Raw genomic sequence first — 27,153 nt, forward strand, 5'->3', positions numbered from 1 at the left:
ATCAGTGCAGCCTATAAGTGCTCATCAATGCTGCCTATCAGTGCTCATCAATGCCGCCTATCACTGCCCACCAATCATGGCTCATCAATGTCACCTATCAGTGCCTTCTCATCAGTGTAGCCAATGAGTGCTGCCTATCAGTGCTCTCATACACAGGCGCCGCTACTGGACGGCTGATGGGACGAGAAGATGGGAGTTGGAGATGAGGACGGTGTCGAGAAGTGCTCACAGGAGCCATGAAGGACCCACTCATCGCTGTCACCCGCTGCCCCACCAAGACAGGGTAAGTGCCATGCAGACGGCAAGTGGGTGGGGGTCACACTGGCAGAATTTAATGGGCACACTGGCCTGCATTTAATGGGCACATTGGCAGCATTTGGCACAGTGGTAGCATATGATGGGCACCCTGGCAGCCTTTAATGGACACACTTGCAGCATTCGATGGGCACAGTGGCTGCGTTTGATGGGCACAGTGGCTGCGTTTGATGGCACAGTGGCTGCGTTTGATGATTTTTTTTTTCAGTTTGTTTGCGCCTCCCCCAAAAAAATATTTGAGCACCAGCCGCCATGTACAGGGAGATATACAGAGAGAGAGAGGGGTATACAGGGAGATATAAAGAGAGAGGTATACTGGATATATATACAGAGAGGTGGGGAGGAATACAGGGATATACAGAAAGGGGTATACAGAGAGATATACAGAGAGGGCTGGAGAGGTATACAGGGTGATATAAAGAGAGAGAGAGAGGGGTATACAGGGAGGTATACAGAGAGAGGGGTATACAGGGAGATATACAGAAAGAGAGAGAGGGGTATACATAGAGATATACAGAGAGAGGGGTATACAGGGAGATATACAGAAAGAGAGAGAGGGGTATACAGAGAGATATACAGAGAGAGGTATACAGGGAGATATACAGAGAGAGTGAGAGAGAGAGAGAGGGGTATACAGGGAGCTATACAGAGAGAGAGGGGTATACAGGGAGATATACAGAGAGAGGGGTATACAGGGAGCTATACAGAGAGAGGGGTATACAGGGAGCTATACAGAGAGAGGGGTATACAGGAAGATATACAGAGAGAGGGGTATACAGGGAGATATACAGAGAGAGGGGTATACAGGGAGCTATACAGAGAGAGAGAGAGAGTATACAGGGAGATATACAGAGAGAGGTATACTGGATATATATACAGAGAGGTGGGGAGGAATACAGGGAGATATACAGAAAGGGGTATACAGAGAGATATACAGAGAGCGGTGGAGAGGTATACAGGGTGATATAAAGAGAGAGAGAGGAGTATACAGGGAGATATACAGAGAGAGGGGTATACAGGGAGATATACAGAAAGAGAGAGAGGGGTATACAGGGAGATATACAGAGAGAGTGAGAGAGAGAGGGGTATACAGGGAGATATACAGAGAGAGTGAGAGAGAGAGAGGGGTATACAGGGAGCTATACAGAGAGAGAGGGGTATACAGGGAGATATACAGAGAGAGGGGTATACAGGGAGCTATACAGAGAAAGGGGTATACAGGGAGATATACAGAGAGAGGGGTATACAGGGAGCTATACAGAGAGAGGGGTATACAGGGAGATATACAGAGAGAGGGGTATACAGGGAGATATACAGAGAGAGAGGGCTATACAGGGAGATATACAGAGAGAGAGAGAGGGGTATACAGAGAGGATATAATATAAATGAAGATGGACGGAGGGAGGGAGAGACCTTCAGGGTAATAATATGTGATCTGCTTGCAGCTCCTCCTATTCACTTCACTTTCCCGTCCTCCATTTCCTGCTTCCTGGTCACATGTTTTCTGTGATATCACAGAGCAATCTACAGGATAGGAACTAGTCGATTATTTAGAAGGACACAAGGCTCTCTACAAGGACGTCATGATGGAGAATCAGCCGCCCCTCACATCACCGGGTAAGAGGAGACTTTATTGTAAAGGAGAGAGCAGTACGGAGGCTCCACCTAGATCCCCCATCATCTGATAAACACATAGAAACAATGTATTCAGTCAGTGTGTGTGTTTCCTACAGATGGATCCAGTAATGGGAACCCACCAGAGAGATGTCCCCGTCCTCTGTATTCCTGGGATTCCACACAGGAAGATCACACCATCCCCCACCATCATCATCAGGTAGGTGGGACTGAGCAATAGACACATGCACCGTCAATAATTTTTTTTTGTTTCGTTCCGTTTCGTATTAGAATTAATTTGTAATTCGTGTCCGAAATTCAATTTGGATTTGTGCGAAATACAAATTTTCGCTAGGTTCATAAACTTTTCATAACAATTACGAATGTTCGTTACGATTAATTTATCATTATGAGGGGTTCCCACCATCTCTCTGCTGTGCTGACTGACTTCCTGGGATTTTTAACTTCATCATAATGAATAATCGTAATTAACGAACATTCTCATTTCCGTTGTAACGGAATTTGGATCCGAACTTCGTGAATGAAATTTCGTACAAAATTCAGAAACATAGCAATTGGTATTTTTGATCCTCCCGAATGTACGAATTTACAGAGAATAATGTCTACTGAGCAATTAGAACTCAAATACAGTGGAACCTCGGATTACAACAATAATCAGTTCCAGGAGAATGCTTGTAATCCAAAGAATTTGCATATCAAAGCGAGTTTCCTCATAGAAGTCAATGGAAACGAAAATAATTTGTTCCGCATTGACTTTAATGGCATGCAATACCACATGTGGCCAGAGGTGGGGTGCCAAAGAGTCTCCGAAACAATCGGAAAGGCCCAAGGACAGCTCAGCTGAACTTGGAAAACCTCAGAAAGGCTCAGGAACGGAGTATTTCCAAGCATTTCCAAACAGCTCCGTTCAGCACTGGTGCCCCCCCGCCTCAGGCCAAACTATTGAATCCTGCTCGTTTTGCAAGACAAACCGAGTCAGGATTTAAAAAAAATACAGTGCTCATATTGCGAAACGCTCATTAACTCGCAATCCAAGCTTCAACTGTAAGTTGTAGAATTCTACGCTTCAAACTAACATTCTTTTATTTCATCTCTTGTTTCCTTTTATAAATCTGTTTTATCACATTTGGGGTTTAGGGAGAAAAACTGAAAGACATCAAAGTTGAGGTTAAAGTAGAAAAAGAAGAGAAGTCCGGGGATCCGCAGTCTATGGAGGAGGGAGATCCTCTGTATTCCCGGGATTCCATACAGGAGGATCACACCATCCCCCACCATCATCAGGTAGGTGGGACTGAGCAGCTAGAACATAAATGTATTCTAACCTATGAGATGATATTTTTCTATTAAATCTCTTGCTCTATTTATATATTGTTCTTTCATTTTTGGGTTTTAGGGTGAGAGATTTCCCCCTCCTCTGTGTTCCCGGGATTCCATACAGGAGGATCACACCATCCCCCACCATCATCAGGTAGGTGGGGCTGGATATCTAGACCTAAATATATATTCTAAGCCATGAGATGACGTTCTTCTGTGTAGTCTCTTGTTTTGCTTCAACATCTGAAGTGCAGCCTTTGTTACCCCCCCCCCCCCATCCCCACTTCTAGCTACATTGAGCACCTTACATTTTTCACCCCCATTTTTATGTTTTAATATACATTCCTTTCCTCTGTGGGTCTTAAGCCCAGACACATCGCTGGTCCTCTTCATCCTTGTGTTCTTCCAATGGAGGGAACATACTGAATGCGTTGTCATTTGTATCCTTTATGTCTGCCTTGAGTTGACTTTAATAGATATTTTCTATTATTTTTGGTGAAGGGTGAAGAACGGATTAATATAAAAGCTGAGGTTAAAGAAGAAGAAGTAGAGACGTATGTGGGGGGTGATCAGCCATTCATGGAGGAGGTCGGGATGATTATGAAAAGTGAACAGAAGGACATTTCTCTACCTTTTGACACAGGTAGGTAACAGACATTGTGGAAAAAAAACAGGTCAAAGTCTCATTTTACTTCTAAGTATAAGGATTGTAGTGTAAAAAAAGTTAGATAATTATCAGATCTTCACATCATCCTATAGGCAGGTTCTAAAAGGTTAAATATGTGTTTGCCTACTAAAGGGTTAATGTGTGGTGTGGTAAGAGTTAACACTTGGTGCTGTGATGTTCCTTCCCCTTCATGTGTCACTTCCTGATTCTGAACCGGATCGGACCTCGTGGTCTCTTCCTGTATGGGAGGTGATCAGTGAGGAAACTATAAAGAGCTGAACTGACCTTTGTGGTGGAGTTTCCCCTTTGCGGGACCCCTGGATGACTTTTCAACATCAAAGGTTCGACGGAACAATTCCGGCAGACCATTCGATCGTGTGTGGGTTGCAGCGGACTTTTGATTTGCAAAAATTCGACAGACTTTAGAAATAGAACATGTTTCAAATTTTTCCGCTGGAACTCTGCCAGACCCAATTCCTACCTAGAAATCCGCTCGTGTGTATGCTAGTCCGACGGACAAAAACCGACGCGAGGGCAGCTATTGGCTACTGGCTATCAACTTCCTTATTCTAGTTCGGTCGTACGTCATCACGTTCGAATCCGTTGGACTTTGGTGTGATTGTGTGTGGCCAAGTCCGTTCATTTGGAAAGTCCATCAGAACTCTGTCAGAACTCCGTCGAAAGTCTGTCGGACCTAGTCCCTCGAAAAGTCCGGTCGTGTGTACGCGGCATTAGTATAAGGATTGTAGTGTAAAAAAATGTTAGATAATTATCAGACCATCACATCATCCTATAGGCAGGTTCTAAAAGGTAAAATATGTTTGCCTTCTAAAGGGTTAATGTGTGGTGTGGTAAGAGTTAACCCTTGGTGCTGTGATGTTCCTTCCCCTTCATGTGTCACTCCCTAATTCTGAACCGGATCGGACCTTGTGGTCTGTTCCTGTATGGGAGGTGATCAGTGAGGATGCTGTAAAGAGCTGAACTGAACTTTGTGGTGGAGTTTCCCCTTAGCGGGACCCCTGGATGGGTTTGGAGCAGGGCCGGGACAAGGGGTGGGCAGGAGGTGTGGCTGCCCTGGGCACAATGGTTTACTGTATGGATGGGGGCACCTTCCTTCTGTTACAAGGCTGATAGTAATGATATTGACAGTGATTTAGACAAGGGAGTGACTGATCGGTGTAGGATCCCCTAAACTTGCACATCATGAATGAGGAGTGGGTGCCGTTTGGCATCTTTGCCCTGGGCACTGGATGACCTTGTCCCAGCACTGGTTCCAAGGACTGGACTTTTGATGCCATTTACTGGGATGCAACTAAGCTATAAAAAGTTATGGACAATACCGCACAGCCAAATCCGGTACATTGTTATTAGAGAGAGAGAGAGGAAATGCAATTGTGATTCTGTATATCAGTCAAATGTATTTCTATGGAACCTGGACAGAATGGTAAATATAGAAGGCATAAATTGGGATAAAATCTTAGGAACAAAGAAGGCGGAGGAGAGATGGGTGTGCTTTAAGGGCATATTAAATAAGGGCATTAGCCAGTGCATCCCATTGGGTAATAAATTTAAAAGAGCGAACAAAAGTCCTGGGTGGCTTAACTCCAATGTAAAAATGCATATAAAAGCCAAGGAGAAGGCCTTAGAAAATACAAGGTTGAGGGATCATTATCAGCATTCAGACTTTATAAAGAATGCAACAAGAAATGTAAGGGTCCAATCAGGACAGCTAAGACAGAACATAAAAGACACATAGCGGAGGAGAGCAAAAAAATCCCAAGAAATTCTTTAAGTATGTAAACAGTAAAAAAGGGAGGACAGACCATATTGGCCCCATAAAGAATGAGGAAGGACATCTGGTTACAAAAGATGGGAAGATGGCAAAGTTTTTGAATTTATTCTTCTCCTCAGTCTTCACAAGCGAATGGGGAGACTTCAGTAACCAAAACTGCAGTGTTTATCCTCATGACACATCACATGAAGCACCTCCATGGTTAACAGAGGACAGAATTAAAATTAGACTTGAGAAACTTTTAATTAATAAATTAATAAATCACCGGGACTAGGTAGCTTGCACCGGAGGGTACTTAGGGAACTCAGTAAAGTAATTGCCAGACTATTGTTCCTAATTTTTACTGACAGTCAATAGTATGTAAAATCTTGGAGGGGATGATAAGGGACTATATACAAGATTTTAGTAATGAGAACGGTATCATTAGCAGTAATCAGCATGGATTAGAGATAGAGAGCACTGACACCAGCACCAAGATAGAGAGCACTGACACCAGCACTTCAAAAGTTCTTAATTAATGCAATTTATACAGTTATTTTTTAATCGCTTGAATTATTTTTCCCATTATGGGCGTGTTTGGGCCTCATGTCTAGGTTTTGCCTAAGACCTCACAAAGCCTAGAGCCACCTCTCTGGCTGTAAGCAGTGACATCCACAGATTTCATATATAGGGGGGCATATGGGGGACAGAGACAAAAGTAGGGGGGCAAACTATAAAACACAATTTATATATATATATCAATAATAGAATGCACTCCAGAGGTCTTGTTGGAAAGAGAGATGTTAGCTGAACATTGCAGCTGCAGGCGGCCACTTAGATTCAAAGTGTGTAATTGTTCTTTCAATGTTGGGCTAACATACATGCTCATCAATGCCCCCTACCAGTGCAGCTTATCAGTGCTATCTATCAGTGCTGCCTATCAGTGCTCATCAACACTGCCTATCAGCGCCACCAATAATTTCTCATTAATGCCACCTATCAGTGCCGCCTCATCAATGCAGCCAATAAGTACTCAATGCCCATCAGTGCCACTTGTTAGTGCTCATCATTGCAGCAAATCAGTGCCCATCATTGCAGCATATCAGTGGCCATCAGTGCTGCCTATCAGTGCTCAATGCTCATCAGTGTCGCCAATCAGTGCTGCCTATAAGTGCTCATCAATGCTGCCTATCAGTGCCACCTATCAGTGCTCATCAATAACGCCTATCAGTGCTCATTAATACCGCCTATCAGTGCCCACCAATGCAGCCTATGAGTGCAGCCTATCAGTGCTCATCAATGCCGCCTATCAGCGCTACCAATCATTGCTCATCAATGCCACCTCCTAGCACCTCCTCATCAGTGCAGCCTATCAGTGGCCATCAATGCTGCCTATCAGTGCTCAATGCCCACCAATCCCACCTATCCATGCCCATTAATGCTGCCTATCAATGCCCATTAGTGCCTCCTATCAGTGCCCATTAGTGCCTCCTATCAGTGCTCATTAGTGCCTCCTATCAGTGCCCATTATTGCCTCCTATCAGTGCTCATTAGTGCCTCCTATCAGTGGCCATTAGTGCCTCCTGTCAGTGCCCATTAGTGCCTCCTGTCAGTGTTCATTAGCACCTCCTGTGAGTGCCCATAAGTACCTCCTATCAGTGCCCATTAGCGCCTCCTGTCAGTCCCCATTAGTACCTCCATTTCTTGATAGAACACCTGGTAGTTCTCTCTCCCCTCCCTCCTCTCTCGCACGTGATGGGTGAGGAGACAAAGGTGATCAGCTCATTCTCCCCTCCCTCCTCTCTTGTACGGGATGGAAGAGGTGACACATCCGATTTGCTCCTTCTCTCTTCCCTGCTCCCCCCTCCCCCGCCACCACTGCTGTGTGTGTACCGCAGGAGGTCAAGTGCAAAGCAATCAAGCTCACACTTCCCGTAGTACACACACAGGATGAGAGTGGCGAGGGGGCAGGGGAGAGAGAAGGAGCTGATTGGATGTGTCTCTTCTACCATACTGTATCAGAGAGGAGGGAGGGGAGAAGGAGCTGATCACCTGTGTCTCCTCCCCCCTTGCGTGTGAGAGAGGAGGGAGGAGAGAGGACTACTAATGCCGGCTCTGACGTCACTGGTTGTTAGATGCCAAGTGGCTCTAGCAACCAGTGGCCGGGAATGGAGTCAGGTGGAGGAAGAGTCAGAGCCAGCACTACGGTGGCTCAGGGCATCCCTGTCCCCTGCATTCTAGACTGGTCCCAGTGTCCGTTTATTTTAATTGAGAGGGCAAATGGGGGGCACAGTATAATGTTGGGGGACATGGCCCCCTCTGCCCCCTAGTGACACCACTGCCTGTAAGTGTGTATAACCTCATTGATGGTGCACTGGAGTTGATACATCTGGAGTATCGATACGCTTATGTCATTTTCCACTGAACACATGCTTCTTGTACTCTACGCTTCACAAGATTGTATATTTTTTTAGCAGATTTATTATCTTATATTCCGGTATAAGTGAAGTGCAGTCTCCCTACCACCTATTCTATTTTTTCGGAGCTTTACAATATTTAATATCTATGAATAGTTTATACAGCGGTGTCACAGATACTGGTACACCAGTGTATTTAGGTGTGTATACAGAGTACTGCCTCCTTTAACCCTTTCTTTGCCACTAATAAAACTTACAAACGGCTTACTAACAGCCAAAACCAACGGCCATTATTACGTACTCTAAGGCCGCGTACACACGGGCGGACTGTTCGCCCAACTTTGTTCGTCAAACAATCCGACAAACAGTCCGCTCAAAATTTGCATGAACGGACTTGACCACACATGATGAACGAACAGTCCGCTCAAAGCGTGCGCGATGACGTGAACGACACGTACGACGGGACTAGAAAAACGACGTCCTATACACTGCAATGCAACCTTCGCCGTGTAAATCCTTTTTGAGCATGCGCGGAACTTAGTTTGACGAACAAGCCTACACACGAGCGGACTGTTCGCTCAAACCAAGTTTCAGCGGACTGTCTTACGGGAATTCCGAAAAACTTTGTTCGTCAGACTGTCCGCTGAAACTGTCCACTGAAGCCCACACACGAGCGGACTGTCCGCTGAAACACTGTTCAGCGGACAAAGTTGGGCGAACAGTCCGCCCGTGTGTACGCGGCCTTACTCTAGTGCCCTGTACACATGGTCGGACTTTCCTACGGAAAATGTGTGATCGGATCTTGTTGTCGGAAAATCCAATCGTGTGTGGGTTCCAATTTCCGACACACAAAGTTTGAGAGCTGGATCTAAAATTTTCCGACAGCAAAATCTGATCATTTAAATTCCGAACGTGTGTAGACAATTCCAACGGACAAAGTGGCATGCATGCTCAGAATAAATTACGAGACAAAGGCTATTGGCTACTGCCCTCTTTATAGTCCCATCGTAGGTGTTTTACGTCACCTTGTTCTGAACGATCGGATTTTCTGACAACTTTATGCGACCGTGTGTATGCAAGACAAGTTTGGGCCAAAATCCGTCAGAAAAAATCCGAAGCCTTTGATACAGTTGACCACCCCCTCCTCCTCAAAAAACTCAACTTGCTTGGTCTCCATGGCTGCGCTCTCCGTTGGTTAGAATCTTACCTATCTCATCGCTCCTTCAATGTCACTTACAACTCCACTTCCTCCTCTCCAACTCCTCTTAACATTGGGGTCCCCCCAAGGTTCTGTCCTTGGACCTCTACTATTCTCAATCTACACATCCTGCCTGGGTCAGCTGATAGCCTCCCATGGCTTCCACTACCATTTATATGCTGATGACACCCAAATCTATCTTTGTGCTCTTCAGCTCACCCCATCAAAAACCGGGTAGAGGAATTTTGTCACACCACCTCTCAACATAAATCTTACGGCGAAACCCGATAGTAATTGTTTGGTTGCGGTGGATATGTTTTTAATTTCTTGATTGTTTCATATGTTTTGTATAAATCTTTGTTGATTGTTATTAAACTTTTTGTATAATTTTTTTATCATTCTTGATTGATATCTATTACCAAGTACCGAGATAGTCTACAAACTTCCCATAAATCTTGTAGGTTTGGATACACCAGGTACAGCCTCAGCAACTGGGTGTTCCTATAACCTCTTGTCTTTAAAAATTACTGATTAGGATGATGGTACTTCTATTTACTTCTGAATTAATGTCTATTTGAGGCCCAAACTCACTTTATTGCCAGCTCACCCCATCAATCTAACAGACATATTAGCCTGAATGTCAAACCACGTCCTCAAACTGAATCTTAATATTTCCTCCCCCACATGCCCCTTCCCCTGACTTCTCTGTCAAGATCAATGGCACATCTATCAGTCCATCCCCACATGCCAGGGTGCTAGGGGTAACCTTAGACTATGAACTGTCCTCTCAGACCCACATAGCCCTGTCCAAATCATGCTGCCTTATGCCACGTACACACGATCAAACAATCTGGTGGAAAAGTCCTGCGGACTCGAGTCCACCTGTGTGTGGGCTCCGGCGGACTTTTTTTTACCCAAAAGTCTGGCAGACTAGAAAGTAGTTTTACATTAAAATATGTCCGGCGGACTCGCAGTCCGGTGGTCAATACGGCCGTGTGTGTGCTAGTCCGCGGTACTTTTGAAATGAACGGACTTTTCCCCCACGGAGCGAAGGAAGCGTCGCTGGCCCTGTCACCTGTTATGGACTTAAAGGGGAAGCCCTACGCCGAAAAAACGGCATGGGGGTCCCCCTAGGTCCAGATCAGCCCCTAATCCGAGCATGCTACCCGGCCGGTCAGGAAAAAGGGTGGGGATGAGCGAGCGCCCCCCCTTCCTGCGCCATACCAGGCCGTGTGCCCTCAACATGGGAGGTGCTTTGGGGAAGGGGGGCCGCGTGGCCCCCCCACCCCAAAGCACCTTGTCCCCATGTTGATGAGGACAAGGGCCTCTTCCCAACAACCCTGGCCGTTGGTTGTCGGGGTCTGCGGGCGGGGGGCTTATCGGAACCCGGGAGCCCCCTTTAATAAGGGGGCCCCCGGATCCCGGCCCCTACCCTATGTGAATGAGTATGGAGTACAATGTACCCCTACCCATTCACCTGTGAACAAAAAATGTAAAAAAAAACACAACACACAAGGGTTAAAAATAATTTATTGCACAGCTCCGGGGGTCTTCTTCCATCTTGGGGGGTCTTCTCGCTGGACTCCTCTGCTATCTTCTGCTAGCTCTTTTACTAGCGGAGGAGCCCTGCTTTCTTCTTCGTTGCTGCCCTGGGGTCTTCTTCCCACTTCGGGGGTCCTGCCCCCCTCTTCGGTTCTTCTTGCCGGGCCTCCGCGCCTTCTTTCAGCTCTTTTACAAGCGGTGGCCCGGTCTTCTATCGCCGCCGCCGCCTTCTCTTCTTCTTGTTCTTGTTCTTCTTGAGCTGTTGACTCGTCGCTGTCTCTGGCCGCAATGAGAGGGACGGGCCGTGCGGCAACTTATATAGGGACATCGCCGGGAGATGTCCCCGCCCATTATGATGTCACAGTCCCAGCATCCTCTGGGACTGTGACATCATAATGGGTGGGCACATCACCCGGCGATGTCCCTATATAAGTTGCCGCACGGCACGTCCCTGTCATTGCGGCCAGAGACAGCGACGAGTCAACAGCTCAAGAAGAGAAGAACAGAATAACAGAAGGTGGCGAAGACAGTGGCGACAGAAGACCGGGCCACCGCCGGTAAAAGAGCTGGAAGAAGGCGCGGAGGCCCGGCAAGAAGTACCAAAGAGGGGGACCCCCCGAAGTTGGAAGAAGACCCCCAGGCGACGAAGAAGAAAGCCGGGCTCCTCCGCTAGTTAAAGAGCTAGCAGAAGATAGCGGAGGAGTCTGGCGAGAAGACCCCCCAAGATGGAAAAAGACCCCCGGAGCTGTGCAATAAATTATTTTTAACCCTTGTGTGTTGTGTTTTATTTGTCCGCCAGACTAAGTCCGCTGGATAGGCTGATCGTGTGTACACGGCATTAGCCTCCGAAAAAATTTCCAGAATACGCCCCTTTTTAACTAATGACACCACCAAGCTTCTAACTCACTCCCTGGTCATCTCTCACCTTGACTACTGCAACACCCTCCTCATTGGATTACCTTTACATAGACTATCCCCCCCCTTCAGTCCATAATGAATGCCGCTGCAAGACTCATCCACCTTACCAACCATTTAGTGTCCTCCACCCCTCTCCGCCAATCCCTCCACTGGCTTCCACTCACCCAATGAATAAAATTCAAAGTACTAACAATAATTTACAAAGCCATCCATAACTCTGCCCCCAGGTACATCACTAACCTAGTCCCAAAATACCAACCAAGCCGCTCTCTTTGGTCCTCCCAAGACCTCCTGCTCTGTAGCTCCCTTGTCACCTCCTCCCATGCTCGCCTACAGGATTTCTGCAGAGTTTCTCGCATCCTTTGGAACTCCCTACCCCAATCTGTCCGACTGTCCCCTAATCCATCCATCTTTAGACGATCCCTGAAAACCCTTCTCTTTAAAGAAGCCTATCCTACTTCTAACTAACACTGTTTTACTTCCTCAATCAGCTCATCCCCCCACAGCTATAAGGGAGAAAGCTTCCCCAAAGTGGGGTTTTTAGGCAGCAGGGTGAAAAAAATGTGTCAATATTGTATTAAAAAAGAGTTGTTTATTAGCAGTACCAAAGGGCATAACATGATGATGCCCAAAGTATTGAGCAAAGGCCGTGATACTTATGTACATGGGATTTTTTTTTCATTCTTTATTTTTAATAAATCTGTAAAGATTTCAAACAAATTTCTTTCATGTTGCCTTTATGGGGGATTGTTTGTAGAATTTTGAGGAAAATAATTAATTGAATCCATTTTGAAATAAGGCTGTAACATAATAACAAAATGTGGAAAAAGTAAAGCACTGTGAATACTTTCCAGATACACTGTATGTGGGTGACATCACTTCCGGGTCCGGCTGTCACTTTCCCGGGTTGCTGTGGTTGAGGGGAAAAAGCGAATGGAGCGCAATATGTACTTCATTACCTTCAATGGAAGGCGGATGAGACATCACTGGTCACACAGACCCCTAAAGTCACATTAAAGGGTTTGTTTTCCTAATACAGAAAAACTGTAAAGGTGACCCAACACCGGACCCCCTTCACCCCCCCACCCCCGGTCCTCACTGTACTTACCGTCAGCCATCCTCTACTATCAGGACTCTCTCACCACTCCAATGGTCAGGGGATATGAAATACCCCACTGCTCTGTCTTCTCCATACTGAGCTGCCAGGATGGACCAGATGCATTCTGATTGGTCAGACCCATCACATGTAAAGCGGGGTCCAGGAGGGATCTGGTGTTTGTTCAGCTTTACAGTTCTTCTGTAGAGGTGATCTAACCCTTTAATAAAGCATTGCAACAGCTTAGGTTGTCTCCACACTGATGGGGGAGGGGTGGAGCCACCCCAGGACACCAGCATTGTAAATCTTGGAGGAAGATTATTTTTTCCATATTTTGATGTTACAGTTGTACCCGGTTCCATGCCAGAGCTCTGTGAAAGTGACTGTTAGACCAAAGTGACTTTTTTTTTGGAGTCCATATATGATCTGCAAACTCTTCATAATATAAAATCCGGCCAATCCGATGTAGTAACAATCCACTAACGCGTTTTGGATAATGAAGCCTCAGTCATAGCTATTTATTATTATAGAATTAGCAGATGATATATGGACTCGGTGTGAAGACTTTTCTGGTTGATTTTGGAGGGAGAACAGGAGCCCAGCTGTGAGATCGGCATTTCCACTTATTCCACCGACGGGGAGGAGGAGCCAAAACTCCACTTATTTGTCATCTACTGAGATTTATTCTATTTTTTTACTTCTTTCCAACAGATGGATGTGATGTCAGGAATTCCTCGGAGAGACGTCTTCTATTATCTGCTGATTGTAAGTCAGAAGATAATGTCATCACACAGGATCCTCCAGGAGGAAATCCAAATACACAAAATATACATCACAGACCTTCCTGTCCGGAGACATCAATGGATCCCTCTGATCAGGGGGAATCTTCTCATCAATCACATACTATGATTGGAAATATCCATGTAAGATCTCACACTGCAGATCCATCAACAGATCCTTCTAATCCCGAGGAAACTTCCTCACCCCATGAAGGAGATCACCGAGGTGACAATCTATTCTCATGTTCAGAGTGCGGGAAATCTTTCACTCGGAAACATAGCCTTTTGCGACATCAGAAATATCACATGGGTGACCTTCCCTATTCATGTTCAGAGTGCGGGAAATCGTTCATTCAGAAAGGAAATCTTATTCAGCACCAGAGAATTCACACAGGAGAACGTCCTTATTCATGTTCAGAGTGCGGGAAATCTTTCGCTCAGAAACATAACCTTTTGCGACATCAGAAATATCACATGGGTAACCTTCCCTATTCATGTTCAGAGTGCGGGAAATCATTCCCTCAGAAAGGAAATCTTATTCAGCACCAGAGAATTCACACAGGGGGACATCCTTATTCATGTTCAGAGTGCGGGAAATCATTCCCTCAGAAAGGAAATCTTATTCAGCACCAGAGAATTCACACAGGGGAACATCCTTATTCATGTTCAGAGTGCGGGAAATCTTTCACTCAGAAAGGAAATCTTATTCAGCACCAGAGAACCCACACTGGTGAGCGTCCCTGCTCATGTTCAGAGTGCGGGAAATCTTTCCCTCGGAAAAGAAATCTTATTCAGCGCCAGAGAATTCACACAGGTGAGCGTCCTTATTCATGTTCAGAGTGCGGGAAATCTTTCAATCATAAAGGACCTCTTGATAGACATCTTAGAATTCACACAGGTGAGAGTCCTCATTCATGTTCAGAGTGCGGCAAATCTTTCAATCATAAAGGACCTCTTGATAGACATCTTAGAATTCACACAGGTGAGCGTTGTTATTCATGTTCAGAGTGCGGGAAATATTTCACTGACAAAAGAAACTTTGTTACACATCAGAGAATTCATACAGGCGAGCGTCCTTATTTATGTTCAGAGTGTGGGAAATCTTTCACTGCCAAAGCAGACCTTGGTAAACATCTGAGAATTCACACAGGTGAGCGTCCTTATTCATGTTCAGAGTGCGGGAAATCTTTCACTCTGAAAGGAAAACTTATTCAGCACCAGAGAATTCACACAGGTGTGCGTCCTTATTCGTGTTCAGAGTGTGGGAAATCTTTCAATCATAAAGGACCTCTTGATAGACATCTTAGAATTCACACAGGTGAGCGCCCTTATTCATGTTCAGAGTGTGGGAAATCTTTCACTGACAAAGCAGACCTTGGTAAACATCTGAGAATTCATACAGATGAGCGTCCTTATTCATGTTCAGAGTGCGGGAAATCTTTCACTAAGAAAGGAAACCTTTTGCAACACCAGAGAATTCATAGGAGTGATCTTCCTTATTGATGTTGTAGATCAGGGATCTCCACACTTCGGCCCTCCAGCTGTTGCAGAACTACACGTCCCATGAGGCATTGTAATACTCTGACATTCACAGACATGACTAGGCATGGTGGGAATTGTAGTTCCTGAACATCTGGAGGGTCATAGTATGAAGAGCTCTGTTGTAGACGAGTCAGCCTGGTGCAGGTTTAGGAGCGGGTTAATAGTAGAGGGCGGGTACTTGTTTATTAAGCAGCTGGTCAGAGAGGCTGGTGGATGTCTGTTCAATATTGAGTTGGCCCTCCCTTTGCAGCTACAACAGCTTCAACTCTTCTGGGAAGACCGTCCACAAGGTTTAGGAGTGTCTATGGGAATGTTTGACCATTCTTCCAGAAGAGCATTTGTGAGGTCAGGCACTGATGTTGGGTGAAAAGGCCTGGCTCACAATCTCCGCTCTAATTCATCCCAAAGGTGTTCTATTGGGTCTAGGTCAGGACTCTGCACAGGCCAGACAAGTTCCTCCACCCCAAACTCGCTCATACATGTCTTTTTGAACCTTGTTTTGTGCACTGGTCGGCAGTCTTGTTGGAACAGGAAGGGGCCATCCCCAAACTGTTCCCATAACGTTGGGAGCATGAAATTGTCCAAAATGTTTTGGTATGCTGATGTCTTAAGAGTTTTCCTTCACGGGAACTAAGGGGCCAAGCAAAACCCATGAAAAACAACCAAACACCATAATCCCCCCTCCACCAAATGATTTGGACCAGTGCACAAACCAAGCTCCATAAAGACATGGATGAGCAAGTTTGGGGTGGAGGAACTTGACTGGCCTGCACAGAGTCCTGACCTTCTGGAACAGGTGCCTACAAACAACAGCCCTAGGGGCAAATATGGCCCTTTGCTAGCCTTTCTCCAGCTCTTGGGGGACTGTTCCACTGACACCAACAATGAGGTACTATTTCTTCCACCAATACCAATCATAGGATTCTATTCCTCCTACTAATAGGGGCAGTACTCCTCCTCCTATTGACCACCAACCCCCGAGCTCATATTTATTCTCACTGATGCCGGGCCTGGGAACTGTTCCTGCCGGCCACAATTCGGCCCCCTAAAGTCTGTAGGACAATAAAACTGGTCCTTTATTTGAAAAGTTTGGAGACCCCCCTGCATTAGATGATACAGCTGCACACAGACAGGCTTAGCCCTGTCAAAGCCCCAGCCATGAACTCGGCTCCCCCTCAAAGCAACACTCATTCCCAGCCTGACTAGTATTTCTGCCTTTAGCAATGTATAATCTAGGGTTGTCACCTCATCCCTTTAAAACGGAACACATATTAATGACACATGTTCTGTGGCTGATTAAGGAGGTAATTAAACTCACTTGGTGCCTAATTTGCATTAAATTAGCCTCAGAACCTGTGTAATTCATATGTGTTCAGGTTTAAAGGGATGAGGTGACAACCCTAGTATAGTCCCATGGTGACTCTGAGACCAAATCACAATTCACCAGTTGAGGATCTGCAGTCAGGAAAGGGGCCAGTACATCCTCCCATTCTTTCTCAGGCAGACCTTCCCTTTGTCAGGGCTGGGCTTCTAGAAGCTCTTCTCAGTGCTCAAGGCTGCTCAGCTGTCGGTTAATTACCAGCCACTCATTGTTTCCACAGTGGCTCAGCTGGTTACCATTACCTGCCTCATCAGTCCAGCCTACAGCCAGCCCCTTCTGGCTATTTAAACTGCCTTGTTCATGTCTTTCATGCCTTCACCTTCATCAACATATCCTGAGTGTCTCTGCTGAGTTCCTGTTAAAGACTTTGCCCGGCTGACGTCCTGACTGGTTCCTGATCTTTGGCTTCCAACTATGCTGATCTCTGGCTTCCTGATTACCAGTTTTGGCTTCCGAACCCTGGCTTGTGTTTTTATTATGTTCCTGATCTGTACTATTTTTTTCTATTACATTAAAGGTGTGATTTTTTTTTTCTACTGCATTTCCTGTCTCAGTCTGATTCATGGTTCCTGACACCCTTGTTGCAATCCACTCAGATATTGCCATAGAAGCTTCAACATTATCCGTGGCTGTCATCTTAAACATGGTCCACTACACTGTTTCACACCGGAGCCATTTCCCACCCTCCCAGCCTGATGGGTCACTGCCTTCTGTAAACCCCACTGTCTGTTCAACCAGTAAGCAGTTTGTCTCTTGTTGAGGACAATTAACATCAACATGGGGACAATGTGCTTTGGGGGGGACCCCAATGCACCCTTCCCATTTTGAGGGCAAATGGCCTGGTATGGTTCAGGTGGGGGGGGCTCGCTTGCCAACCTTACCTTTCCTGACCTGCCATGCTGCTTGCTCAGATAAGGGCCTGGTATGGGTTTTGGGAGGACCCCCAAGCCATTTAAAAAAAAATTGGCGCAGGGTTCCCCTTAAAATCCATACCAGGCCTTAAAGGTATGTATTTTGGGGGGGACCCCGTGACAGTTTTTTTTATATCTTGGTTCCCTTAACCACTTCAATACACTGTGTATATAGACTGCACTGACTGAATATAGCGTCTACACTGAATACTTAGTCTATACTAAATGCAGAGTATATACATTGTCACGGAACTTCCACTATACACGGTGTGTAATCCGTGTCTCCTAATAAAGTGCCCTTTCATGTAAGCCATGCTCTTCAGTAAGACAAAGGAAGCCGCATGGCTGGCCTTGAAATCATGGATGCTGTCCCCGACCATAACGCACTCAAAGACTGCTGTTTTCACCATTGGCGTGAACCTTTATTCTGCATTATTCAGAGAACAACACATACCCGGATTATACTACCATTCCTGAGGATGGAAGATTATCTGCAGGAACACACCATAGCCTCCCTACGTGTTGATCAGACACACAGAGACACACGAGCGTACATCCCCCATAACCGATAATGTCTTTGCAGAGTGAACTCCTCCCCCCAGAGGATCGTCTGTGCATTGCACAGGGGCCCTTCACTGGCGGACATATCCCCACTCTGCAAACACTTCTCTGCATCCTCAAGAAGCTTTCCACTACCAAAACAGGTCTCACCCAGAGTCAGTCTGCCCCAGTCCACTGCAGGAGAACCAACACTGGGAGACACTGTGACAATACATATTAAATACATCTTAATAACATTTCCACAACAATATATATATAAATACAGTATCTCCCAAAAAGTACACCCCTCACATTTTTGTAAATATTTTATTCTATCTTTTCATGTGACAACACTGAAGAATAGTGATGGACGAACTTCCGACGGGACGTTTCGCGAACGCGGGCGATAGTTCGTGAACCGGAACGTTCGCGGCGGGCCCCATTGACTTCAATGGGAGGCGAACTTCGCAAACCTACAGGTCAAATTTGCAGCCACAACATAATTAATAGCTGTGCAAACATAGTCCCACCACATGGCCAATGACATAACACATGTATGAGGTGAATCTGGGATCGACAACTACAAGCATTCTTTTTTTATATGTGAAATTGTGACAATTCAGGACTGTGGAGCGCATGAAGGCAATGGAGGAGAGTGAAGGTCAGGGTAGGCAAAGAAGAGGGTGCAGGAGATGATCACCAGCAGCGTGACATACAGCAATGATACCTGCACCGTGATAAAGTGATCTGACACCAGCACCGTGATAGAGAGCACTGACATCAGCAGCGTGACATACAGCAATGACACCTGCTTGTGATAGAGTGATCTGACACCAGCACCGTAATAGAGAGCACTGACATCAGCAGCGTGACATAAAGCACTGACACCAGCACCGTGATATACAGCACTGACACCGACACCGTGATAGAGAGCACTGACATCAGCAGCGTGACATACAGCAATGACACCTGCACCATGATAGAGTGATCTGACACCAGCACCGTGATAGAGAGCACTGACATCAGCAGCGTGACATAAAGCACTGATATCAGCACCGTGATATACAGCACTGACACCAGCACCGTGATATACAGCACTGACACCTGCACCGTAAGCAGCCCCAGGAGGAAGTCAGCATAGCACAGGGATGGTGGGAGCCCCTCATAATGAGCAGCCCCAGGAGGAAGTGAGCACAGCACAGGGATGGTGGGAGCCCCTCATAATGAGCATAGCACAGGGATGGTGGGAGCCCCTCATAATGAGCATAGCACAGGGATGGTGGGAGCCCCTTATAATATGCACAGCAGAGGTACAGCCCCAGGAGGAAGTCAGCACAGGGATGGTGGGAGCCCCTCATAATAAGCAGCCCCAGGAGGATGTCAGCATAGCACAGGGATGGTGGGAGCCCCTCATAATAAGCAGCCCCAGGAGGAAGTCAGCACAGGGATGGTGGGAGCCCCTCATAATGAGCATAGCACAGGGATGGTGGGAGCCCCTCATAATATGCACAGCAGAGGTACAGCCCCAGGAGGAAGTCAGCACAGCACAGGGATGGTGGGAGCCCCTCATAATAAGCAGCCCCAGGAGGATGTCAGCATAGCACAGGGATGGTGGGAGCGCCTCATAATAAGCAGCCCCAGGAGGAAGTCAGCACAGTGATAGTGGGAGCCTCTCATAATGAGCATAGCACAGGGATGGTGGGAGCCCCTCATAATAAGCAGCCCCAGGAGGAAGTCAGCACAGCACAGGGATGGTGGGAGCCCCTCATAATACGCATAGCACAGGGATGGTGGGAGCCCCTCATAATATGCACAGCAGAGGTACAGCCCCAGGAGGAAGTCAGCACAGCACAGGGATGGTGGGAGCCCCTCATAATAAGCAGCCCCAGGAGGATGTCAGCATAGCACAGGGATGGTGGGAGCCCCTCATAATAAGCAGCCCCAGGGGGAAGTCAGCACAGGGATGGTAGGAGCCCCTCATAATGAGCATAGCACAGGGATGGTGGGAGCCCCTCATAATATGCACAGCAGAGGTACAGCCCCAGGAGGAAGTCAGCACAGGGATGGTGGGAGCCCCTCATAATAAGCAGCCCCAGGAGGAAGTCAGCACAGCACAAGGATGGTGGGAGCCCCTCATAATAAGCATAGCACAGGGATGGTGGGAGCCCCTCATAATATGCACAGCAGAGGTACAGCCCCAGGAGGAAGTCAGCACAGCACAGGGATGGTGGGAGCCCCTCATAATAAGTAGCCCCAGGAGGATGTCAGCATAGCACAGGGATGGTGGGAGCCTCTCATAATAAGCAGCCCCAGGAGGAAGTCAGCACAGGGATGGTGGGAGCCCCTCATAATGAGCATAGCACAGGGATGGTGGGAGCCCCTCATAATATGCATAGCAGAGGTACAGCCCCAGGAGGAAGTCAGCACAGCACAGGGATGGTGGGAGCCCCTCTTAATAAGCAGCCCCAGGAGGATGTCAGCATAGCACAGGGATGGTGGGAGCCCCTCATAATAAGCAGCCCCAGGAGGAAGTCAGCACAGCACAGGGATGGTGGGAGCCCCTCATAATAAGCATAGCACAGGGATGGTGGGAGCCCCTCATAATATGCACAGCAGAGGTACAGCCCCAGGAGGAAGTCAGCACAGCACAGGGATGGTGGGAGCCCCTCATAATAAGCAGCCCCAGGAGGATGTCAGCATAGCACAGGGATGGTGGGAGCCCCTCATAATAAGCAGCCCCAGGAGGAAGTCAGCACAGGGATGGTGGGAGCCCCTCATAATGAGCATAGCACAGGGATGGTGGGAGCCCCTCATAATATGCACAGCAGAGGTACAGCCCCAGGAGGAAGTCAGCACAGCACAGGGATGGTAGGAGCCCCTCATAATAAGCAGCCCCAGGAGGATGTCAGCATAGCACAGGGATGGTGGGAGCCCCTCATAATAAGCAGCCCCAGGAGGAAGTCAACACAGGGATGATGGGAGCCCCTCATAATGAGCATAGCACAGGGATGGTGGGAGCCCCTCATAATAAACATAGCACAGCGGTGGTGAGAGCCCCTCATAATATGCACAGCAGAGGTACAGCCCCAGGAGGAAGTCAGCACAGGGATGGTGGGAGCCCCTCATAATAAGCAGCCCCAGGAGGATGTCAGCATAGCACAGGGATGGTGGGAGCCCCTCATAAAAAGCAGCCCCAGGAGGAAGTCAGCACAGGGATGGTGGGAGACCCTCATAATAAGCAGCCCCAGGAGGAAGTCAGCACAGAACAGGGATGGTGGGAGCCCCTCATAATAAGCAGCCCAAGTAGAAATATGACATCGCTCAACCTCTTCAAACAGGAGGGTACGGGCATATAGTACGGTGTGCTTTTTTTGGACAAGGAAGTGCTCGATTAAAAAAATTGTTTATAGACATATACATGGTCTACTGGTCACATGTGTTGAATTCCTCCGAGATCCATGCCTCATTCATTTTTAGAAATGTGAGGTAGTTAACACTCTCGTGAGCTAGGCGAGTACGCTTATCGGTCACGATCCCCCCTGCTGCACTGAACGTCCTTTCGGACAGGACACTGGACGAGGGGCAAGCCAACAGTTTGATTGCAAATTGGGCAAGCTCTGGCCAGAGGTCAAGCCTGCCCACCCAGTAGTCCAGGGGTTCATCACTCCTCAGAGCGTCCACATCGGCCGTTAACCCGATGTAGTCGGACACCTGACGGTCTAGGCATTCCCTGATGCTGGATCCGTATGACACCTGTCGATGGGTCGGCTGAAAGAATGACCTCATATCAGAAGTCACCAACACATCTTCAAACCAGCCTCTTCTTGCAGGCGCTGTTGGATTGGTACCCGCAACTCCTTCTCTGGGAGTGGGAATTGCTCCTCTGCCAGTGCACGCAAAAGCAGAATGCAGCATTTCTCGAAGCAAGGCCTGGAAGTGCTCCATTCTGACAGCCCTCTGTGATGGCGGTAACATTTCTGCCATTTTGTGTTTGTACCGGGGGTCTAAGACCAGTACCGTTGCCACCCAGTACTGGTCCTTGACCCTTATGCTTTTTATACGGGTGTCCCTATTAAAACACTGGAGCATAAAGGCCCCTATTTACACTAAACTGGAAGCGGTGTGGTGGCCTGGCTCCTGCTCATCATCTAGGATAATGACGTCCTCTTCATTCTCCTGTCCCCATCCACGCACAACAACAGGGATCCCAGAAAGGTTTAAAGCATGCTCTTTTTGCTCCTCCTCATCGGCCCCGGCACCATCCTCCTCTGACTCCTCTTCAGACTCCTGTTGTTCACTTGTCTGAGATAGAGTAGCCCCCCCTGGGAATTCATCCAGCATCCTCATCTTCCCGCTCCTGCTCCTCCACAGCTTGATCAATGACACGACGCAATGCACGCTCCATAAAGAAGGAATAAGGTACCATGTCACTGATGGCGCCATGGCTGCGACTGACCAGTTTGGTGATCTCCTCAAATGGCCGCAGATGTCTGCATGCGTCACGCATGAGCAGCCACTGGCGCGGTGAAAAAAAAACTCCCCAGAACCTGTTCTGCCGCAGAGTTCATACAGGTAGACGTTAACTGCACGTTTCTGCTGGAGCAGCCTATCAAGCATATAGAAGGTTGAGTTCCATCGCGTCAGGCAATCGCAAATAAGACGTCTGACCGGCAGATTGTGTCGCCGCTGAATGTCAGCAAGGCGAGCCATGGCCGTGTAAGATCTTCTGAAATGGGCCGAGATTTTCCTTGCCTGCCGCAAGATCTCCTGGACCCCAGGGTATTTGAAACAAATCGCTGCACGACCAAGTTTAAGATGTGTGCCCTGCATGGCACATGTGTAATTTTGCCCTGTTTCAATGTACTAAGCAGATTGGCACCGTTGTCACACACAACTTTACCAACTGTCAAATTGAGCGGTGTTAGCCACTGATCTGCCTGTGAACGCAAAGCTGAAAGGAGTGCCGGGCCAGTGTGGCTCTTGGCTTCCAGGCACAACAGACGCAGCACGGCATGGCAACGTCTCACCTGGCATGTCGAATGGGTTCTGGGGAGCTTGGGCGGCGCAGCGGAAGAGACGCTAGCAGTGGAAAAGGAGGAGTTAGCCGAGGAGGAGAGGGAGGAGGATGGAGGAGGAGGAGAAGAAGAGCCAGGCCTGCATGCAATCCGTGGCGGTAAAACCAAATCTACACGGGTGCCACGGGTTACATGCTTGACGGCCGTCAGAAGGTTCACCCAGTGGGCAGTAAAAGTGATATACCTTCCCTGCCCGTGTTTGCTAGACCACGTGTCTGTGGTCAGATGTATCTTGGCACCGACACTGTGTGCCAGAGATACATTCTCTTGCCGCTGAACATGGCCATATAGCTCTGGGATGCCCTTCTCTGAGAAATACTTCCTTCCTGGGACCTTCCATTGTGGTGTTCCAATGGCCACAAATTTTCGAAAGGCCTCCGAGTCCACCAGTTTATATGGCAGTAGTTGGCGGGCTATCAGTTCTGACAAGCCAGCAGTCAACCGTTGGGCAAGAGGGTTATCCGGCGTCATCATTTTTTTACGCTCGAACATTTGGCCCACGGAAACCTGCCTTTTTGCAGAAAAACGTGAGCTTGGCGTGATGGAAGGTGGAGTGGAGGACAATTGTGAGGATAGAGGAGAAGGAGAAAAAGAAGACGAGGCTGGACGGTGAGAGCCTGGAGTGTGGCTTTGTGTGTTCCGTTGCTCCCACTGGGCTTGGTGATGGCTGCTCATGTGCCTTCTTAAGGCAGTCAACCCTAGGTGAGTGTTGGGCTTACTGCGACTAATGCGTTGACTGCAATGATTGCAGATGGCAACACTATTGTCAGCAGCGGACACGTTAAAAAAAAGCCCACACTGCGGAGAGCCTTGTGCCGGCGTCCTGGGAGCACCAGATGTGACCGTACATGGTCGATGACTCGCTCCTGATACATTAGCAATCTGCTTTGTCCCTCCTGTGCAATGTAAGTTATTCCTGCTTCTCCTCCCTATCTGCTGGTCCATATCTCCCTCTGAACTCCCCTCCTCTTCCTCTCTTGTGGGCACCCACGTGACATCACTAGACACGTCATCATCGACGTCACCTTCCCCACCGCTATAAGTAGAGATCTCGGAGTAGGCAGCAACACCGGTGACCAACCTCCTCCTTGGGCTGATCTGGTTACTCTGAGTGGCTGCGCATCAGAAATGTCTTGATATGGATCGGAAAATAATTCCTGTGACTCAAGCGGAAGGTATGTGGTGGTGGTGGTGGTGGTGTTGTTGGTGGTAGTGTCTTTGGGGGTGCACATAGCAGAGAGTGAAGAAGAGGGTGCAGATCGAGAGGATGAGGAGGGTGCAGATGAGTAAGGCTGAGTGAGCCACTCAACCAAGTCTGGTGCGTCCTTTAAAGTAATTGAACGCACCTTCTGCAACTTCCCACTTTGGCTCAAGCCTGTTGCTCCTGCCCTACCCCTACCATCCCTGCGGAAGGGCCTGCCTCTTCCTCTGCCTGTCATTTTTAAATTACTCTGTGACAAAACTCTCAGTCCCTATACTGATAAAGGACTGCTGCAGAATAGGGCAGCAGTCAGCAGTAGTGCACCTCAACCCTATAAATTGTGGACCTATACCAGTCCTTAAGGAATAGCAGTCTGTACCTCACTCAACCCTATGTACTGTAGTACACTATACCTTACCAGTCCTTATAAGGACCTTTGTGGAACTAGTAGGTTGTGATTAGCAGACTGTACCTCAGTCCCTATACTGATAAAGGACTGCTGCAGAATAGGGCAGCAGTCAGCAGTAGTGCACCTCAACCCTATATATTGTGGACCTATACCAGTCCTTAAGGAATAGCAGACTGTACCTCACTCAACCCTATGTACTGTAGTATGCTATACCTTACCAGTCCTTATAAGGACCTTTGTGGAACTAGTAGGTTGTGATTAGCAGACTGTACCTCAGTCCCTATACTCATAAATGACTACTGCAGCAGAAGGGCAGCAGTCAAGTATAATATTCTTTCTGTATTTGTAAGAAAGAATATTATACGTGTACAAGCCTATTACCATACCAGTCCTGAAAAGAAACTTTGTGGACCTAATAGTAACAGCTACTGATTAAACTGACTGTCCCTCACTGCCACACACAGCTTCCTGCCTGTCCCTATTTAAACTGACAAAACACAGGCTGCTGCAACAATAACTTGAATAGCACTCAAAACTATATCCTGTACTACTTTACCATACCAGTCCTGAAAAGGACTTTTGTGGACCTAATAGTAACAGCTAATGATTAAACTGACTGTCCCTGCTGCACACAGCATCCTGTCCCTCTCTCTACACTGACAAAAGACAGGCTGCTACAACAATGACTTGAATAGCAGTGCCTCAAACCTATATCCTGAACTACACCTAACACCTATACCATACCAGTCCTTCAAAGAACTTTTGTGGACCTAATAGCTAGCGATTTGGGTCACTGGAGTCTCCCTGCTCCACACAGCAACCTCTCCCTATAGTGACATACGAAAGAATGTAAAATGGCCGCCGGATCAGGTCTATTTATAAGTTAGGGGGAATGTCCAAGTGTCCATGTGCTGTAATGTCTCAATTGGCTGTCCTGTACCACATGATGGATGTGTCATCACAGGTCAAAGTTCTTTTACACAGTAAACACGGAAGTCCGCCGGGCGAACAGCGGCAATAGTCCGCCGATCGGGCGGACCGTGAACAGCCGAAATTCGCTGCGAAACGACCGCCGGGCGAACCGTTCGGCCATCCCTACTGAAGAAATTACACTTTCCTACAATGTAAAGTAGTGAGTGTACAGCTTGTATAACAGTGTAAATTTGCTGTCCTCTCAAAATAACTCAACACACAGCCATTAATGTCTAAACCGCTGGCAACAAAAGTGAGTACACCCCTAAGTAAAAATTTCCAAATTGTCAATATTTTGTGTGGCCACCATTATTTTCCAGCACTGTCTTAACCCTCTTGGGCATGGAGTTCACCAGAGCTATATAGGTTGCCACTGAAGTCCTGTTCCACTCCTCCATGATAACATCACGGAGCTGGTGGATGTTGGAGTCCTTTCGCTCCTCCACCTTCCATTTGAGAATGCCCCACAGATGCTCAATAGGGTTTAGGTCTGGAGACATGCTTGGCCAGTCCATCACCTTTACCCTCAGCTTCTTTAGCAAGGCAGTGGTCAGCTTGGAGGTGTGTTTGGGGTCATTATTATGTTGGAATACTGTCCTGCAGCCCAGTCTCCGAGGGGGGGGATCATGCTCCCGAAATGATCTGGAGCTCCCCAGTGCTGGCAGCACTCATGCAGCCCCAGACCATGACACTCCCACCACCATGCTTGACTGTAGGCAAGACACACTTGTCTTTGTACTCCTCACCTGGTTGCCGCAACACAAACGTGACACCATCTGAACCAAATAAGTTTATCTTGGTCTCATCAGACCACAGGACATGGTTCCAGTAATCCATGTCCTTAGTCTGCTTGTCTTCAGCAAACTGTGGGCTTTCTTGTGCATCCTCATTAAAAGAGGCTTCCTTCTGGGATGACAGCCATGCAGACCAATTTTATGGTCTGAGTACTGATAGGCTGACCCCCCACCCCTTCAACCTCTGCAGCAATGCTGGCAGCACTCATATGTCTATTTCCCAAAGACAACCTCTGGATATGACGCTGAGCACGTGACCTCAACTTCTTTGGTGGACCATGGTGAGGCCTGTTCTGAGTGGAACCTGTCCTGTTAAACCGCTGTCTTGGTCAGCTTGCTGCAGCTATGTTTCAGGGTCTTGGAAATCTTCTTTTAGCCTAGGCCATCTTTATGTAGAGCAAAAATTATTTTTTTCAGATCCTCAGAGAGTTCTTTGCCATGAGGTGCCGTGTTGAACTTCCAGTGACCAATATGAGAGAGTGAGAGTGATAAAACCAAATTTAACACACCTGCTCCCCATTCACACCTGAGACCTTGTAACACTAATGAGTCACATGACACCCAGGGAGGGAAATGGCTAATTGGGCCCAATTTGGGCATTTTCACTTAGGCATGTGCTCACTTTTGTTGCCAGGGGTTTAGACATTAATGGCATGAATGGCAAATGTACAGTGTT

The 27,153-nt window shown here is 47.5% G+C and overlaps 1 protein-coding gene across 1 annotated transcript in view; it reads left to right on the forward strand.

Annotated features, from left to right (window-relative positions):
• The first annotated feature begins 1,549 nt into the window (after positions 1–1,549).
• LOC143955176 (uncharacterized) overlaps positions 1,550–27,153 on the forward strand; it is a 79,640-nt gene continuing 54,036 nt past the window's right edge. The window contains 6 exon segments of the mRNA XM_077465268.1: positions 1,550–1,932; positions 2,049–2,149; positions 3,088–3,231; positions 3,766–3,907; positions 13,585–15,030; positions 18,202–18,206. Of these exon segments, the coding sequence (XP_077321394.1) occupies positions 1,899–1,932; positions 2,049–2,149; positions 3,088–3,231; positions 3,766–3,907; positions 13,585–15,030; positions 18,202–18,206 (1,872 nt within the window). The 5' untranslated portion in view covers positions 1,550–1,898.

Source organism: Lithobates pipiens, unplaced genomic scaffold, assembly GCF_037356315.1.
Source record: "Lithobates pipiens isolate NorthernLeopardFrog02 unplaced genomic scaffold, aLitPip1_a1.2 Scaffold_35, whole genome shotgun sequence".
NCBI lineage: Eukaryota > Metazoa > Chordata > Amphibia > Anura > Ranidae > Lithobates > Lithobates pipiens.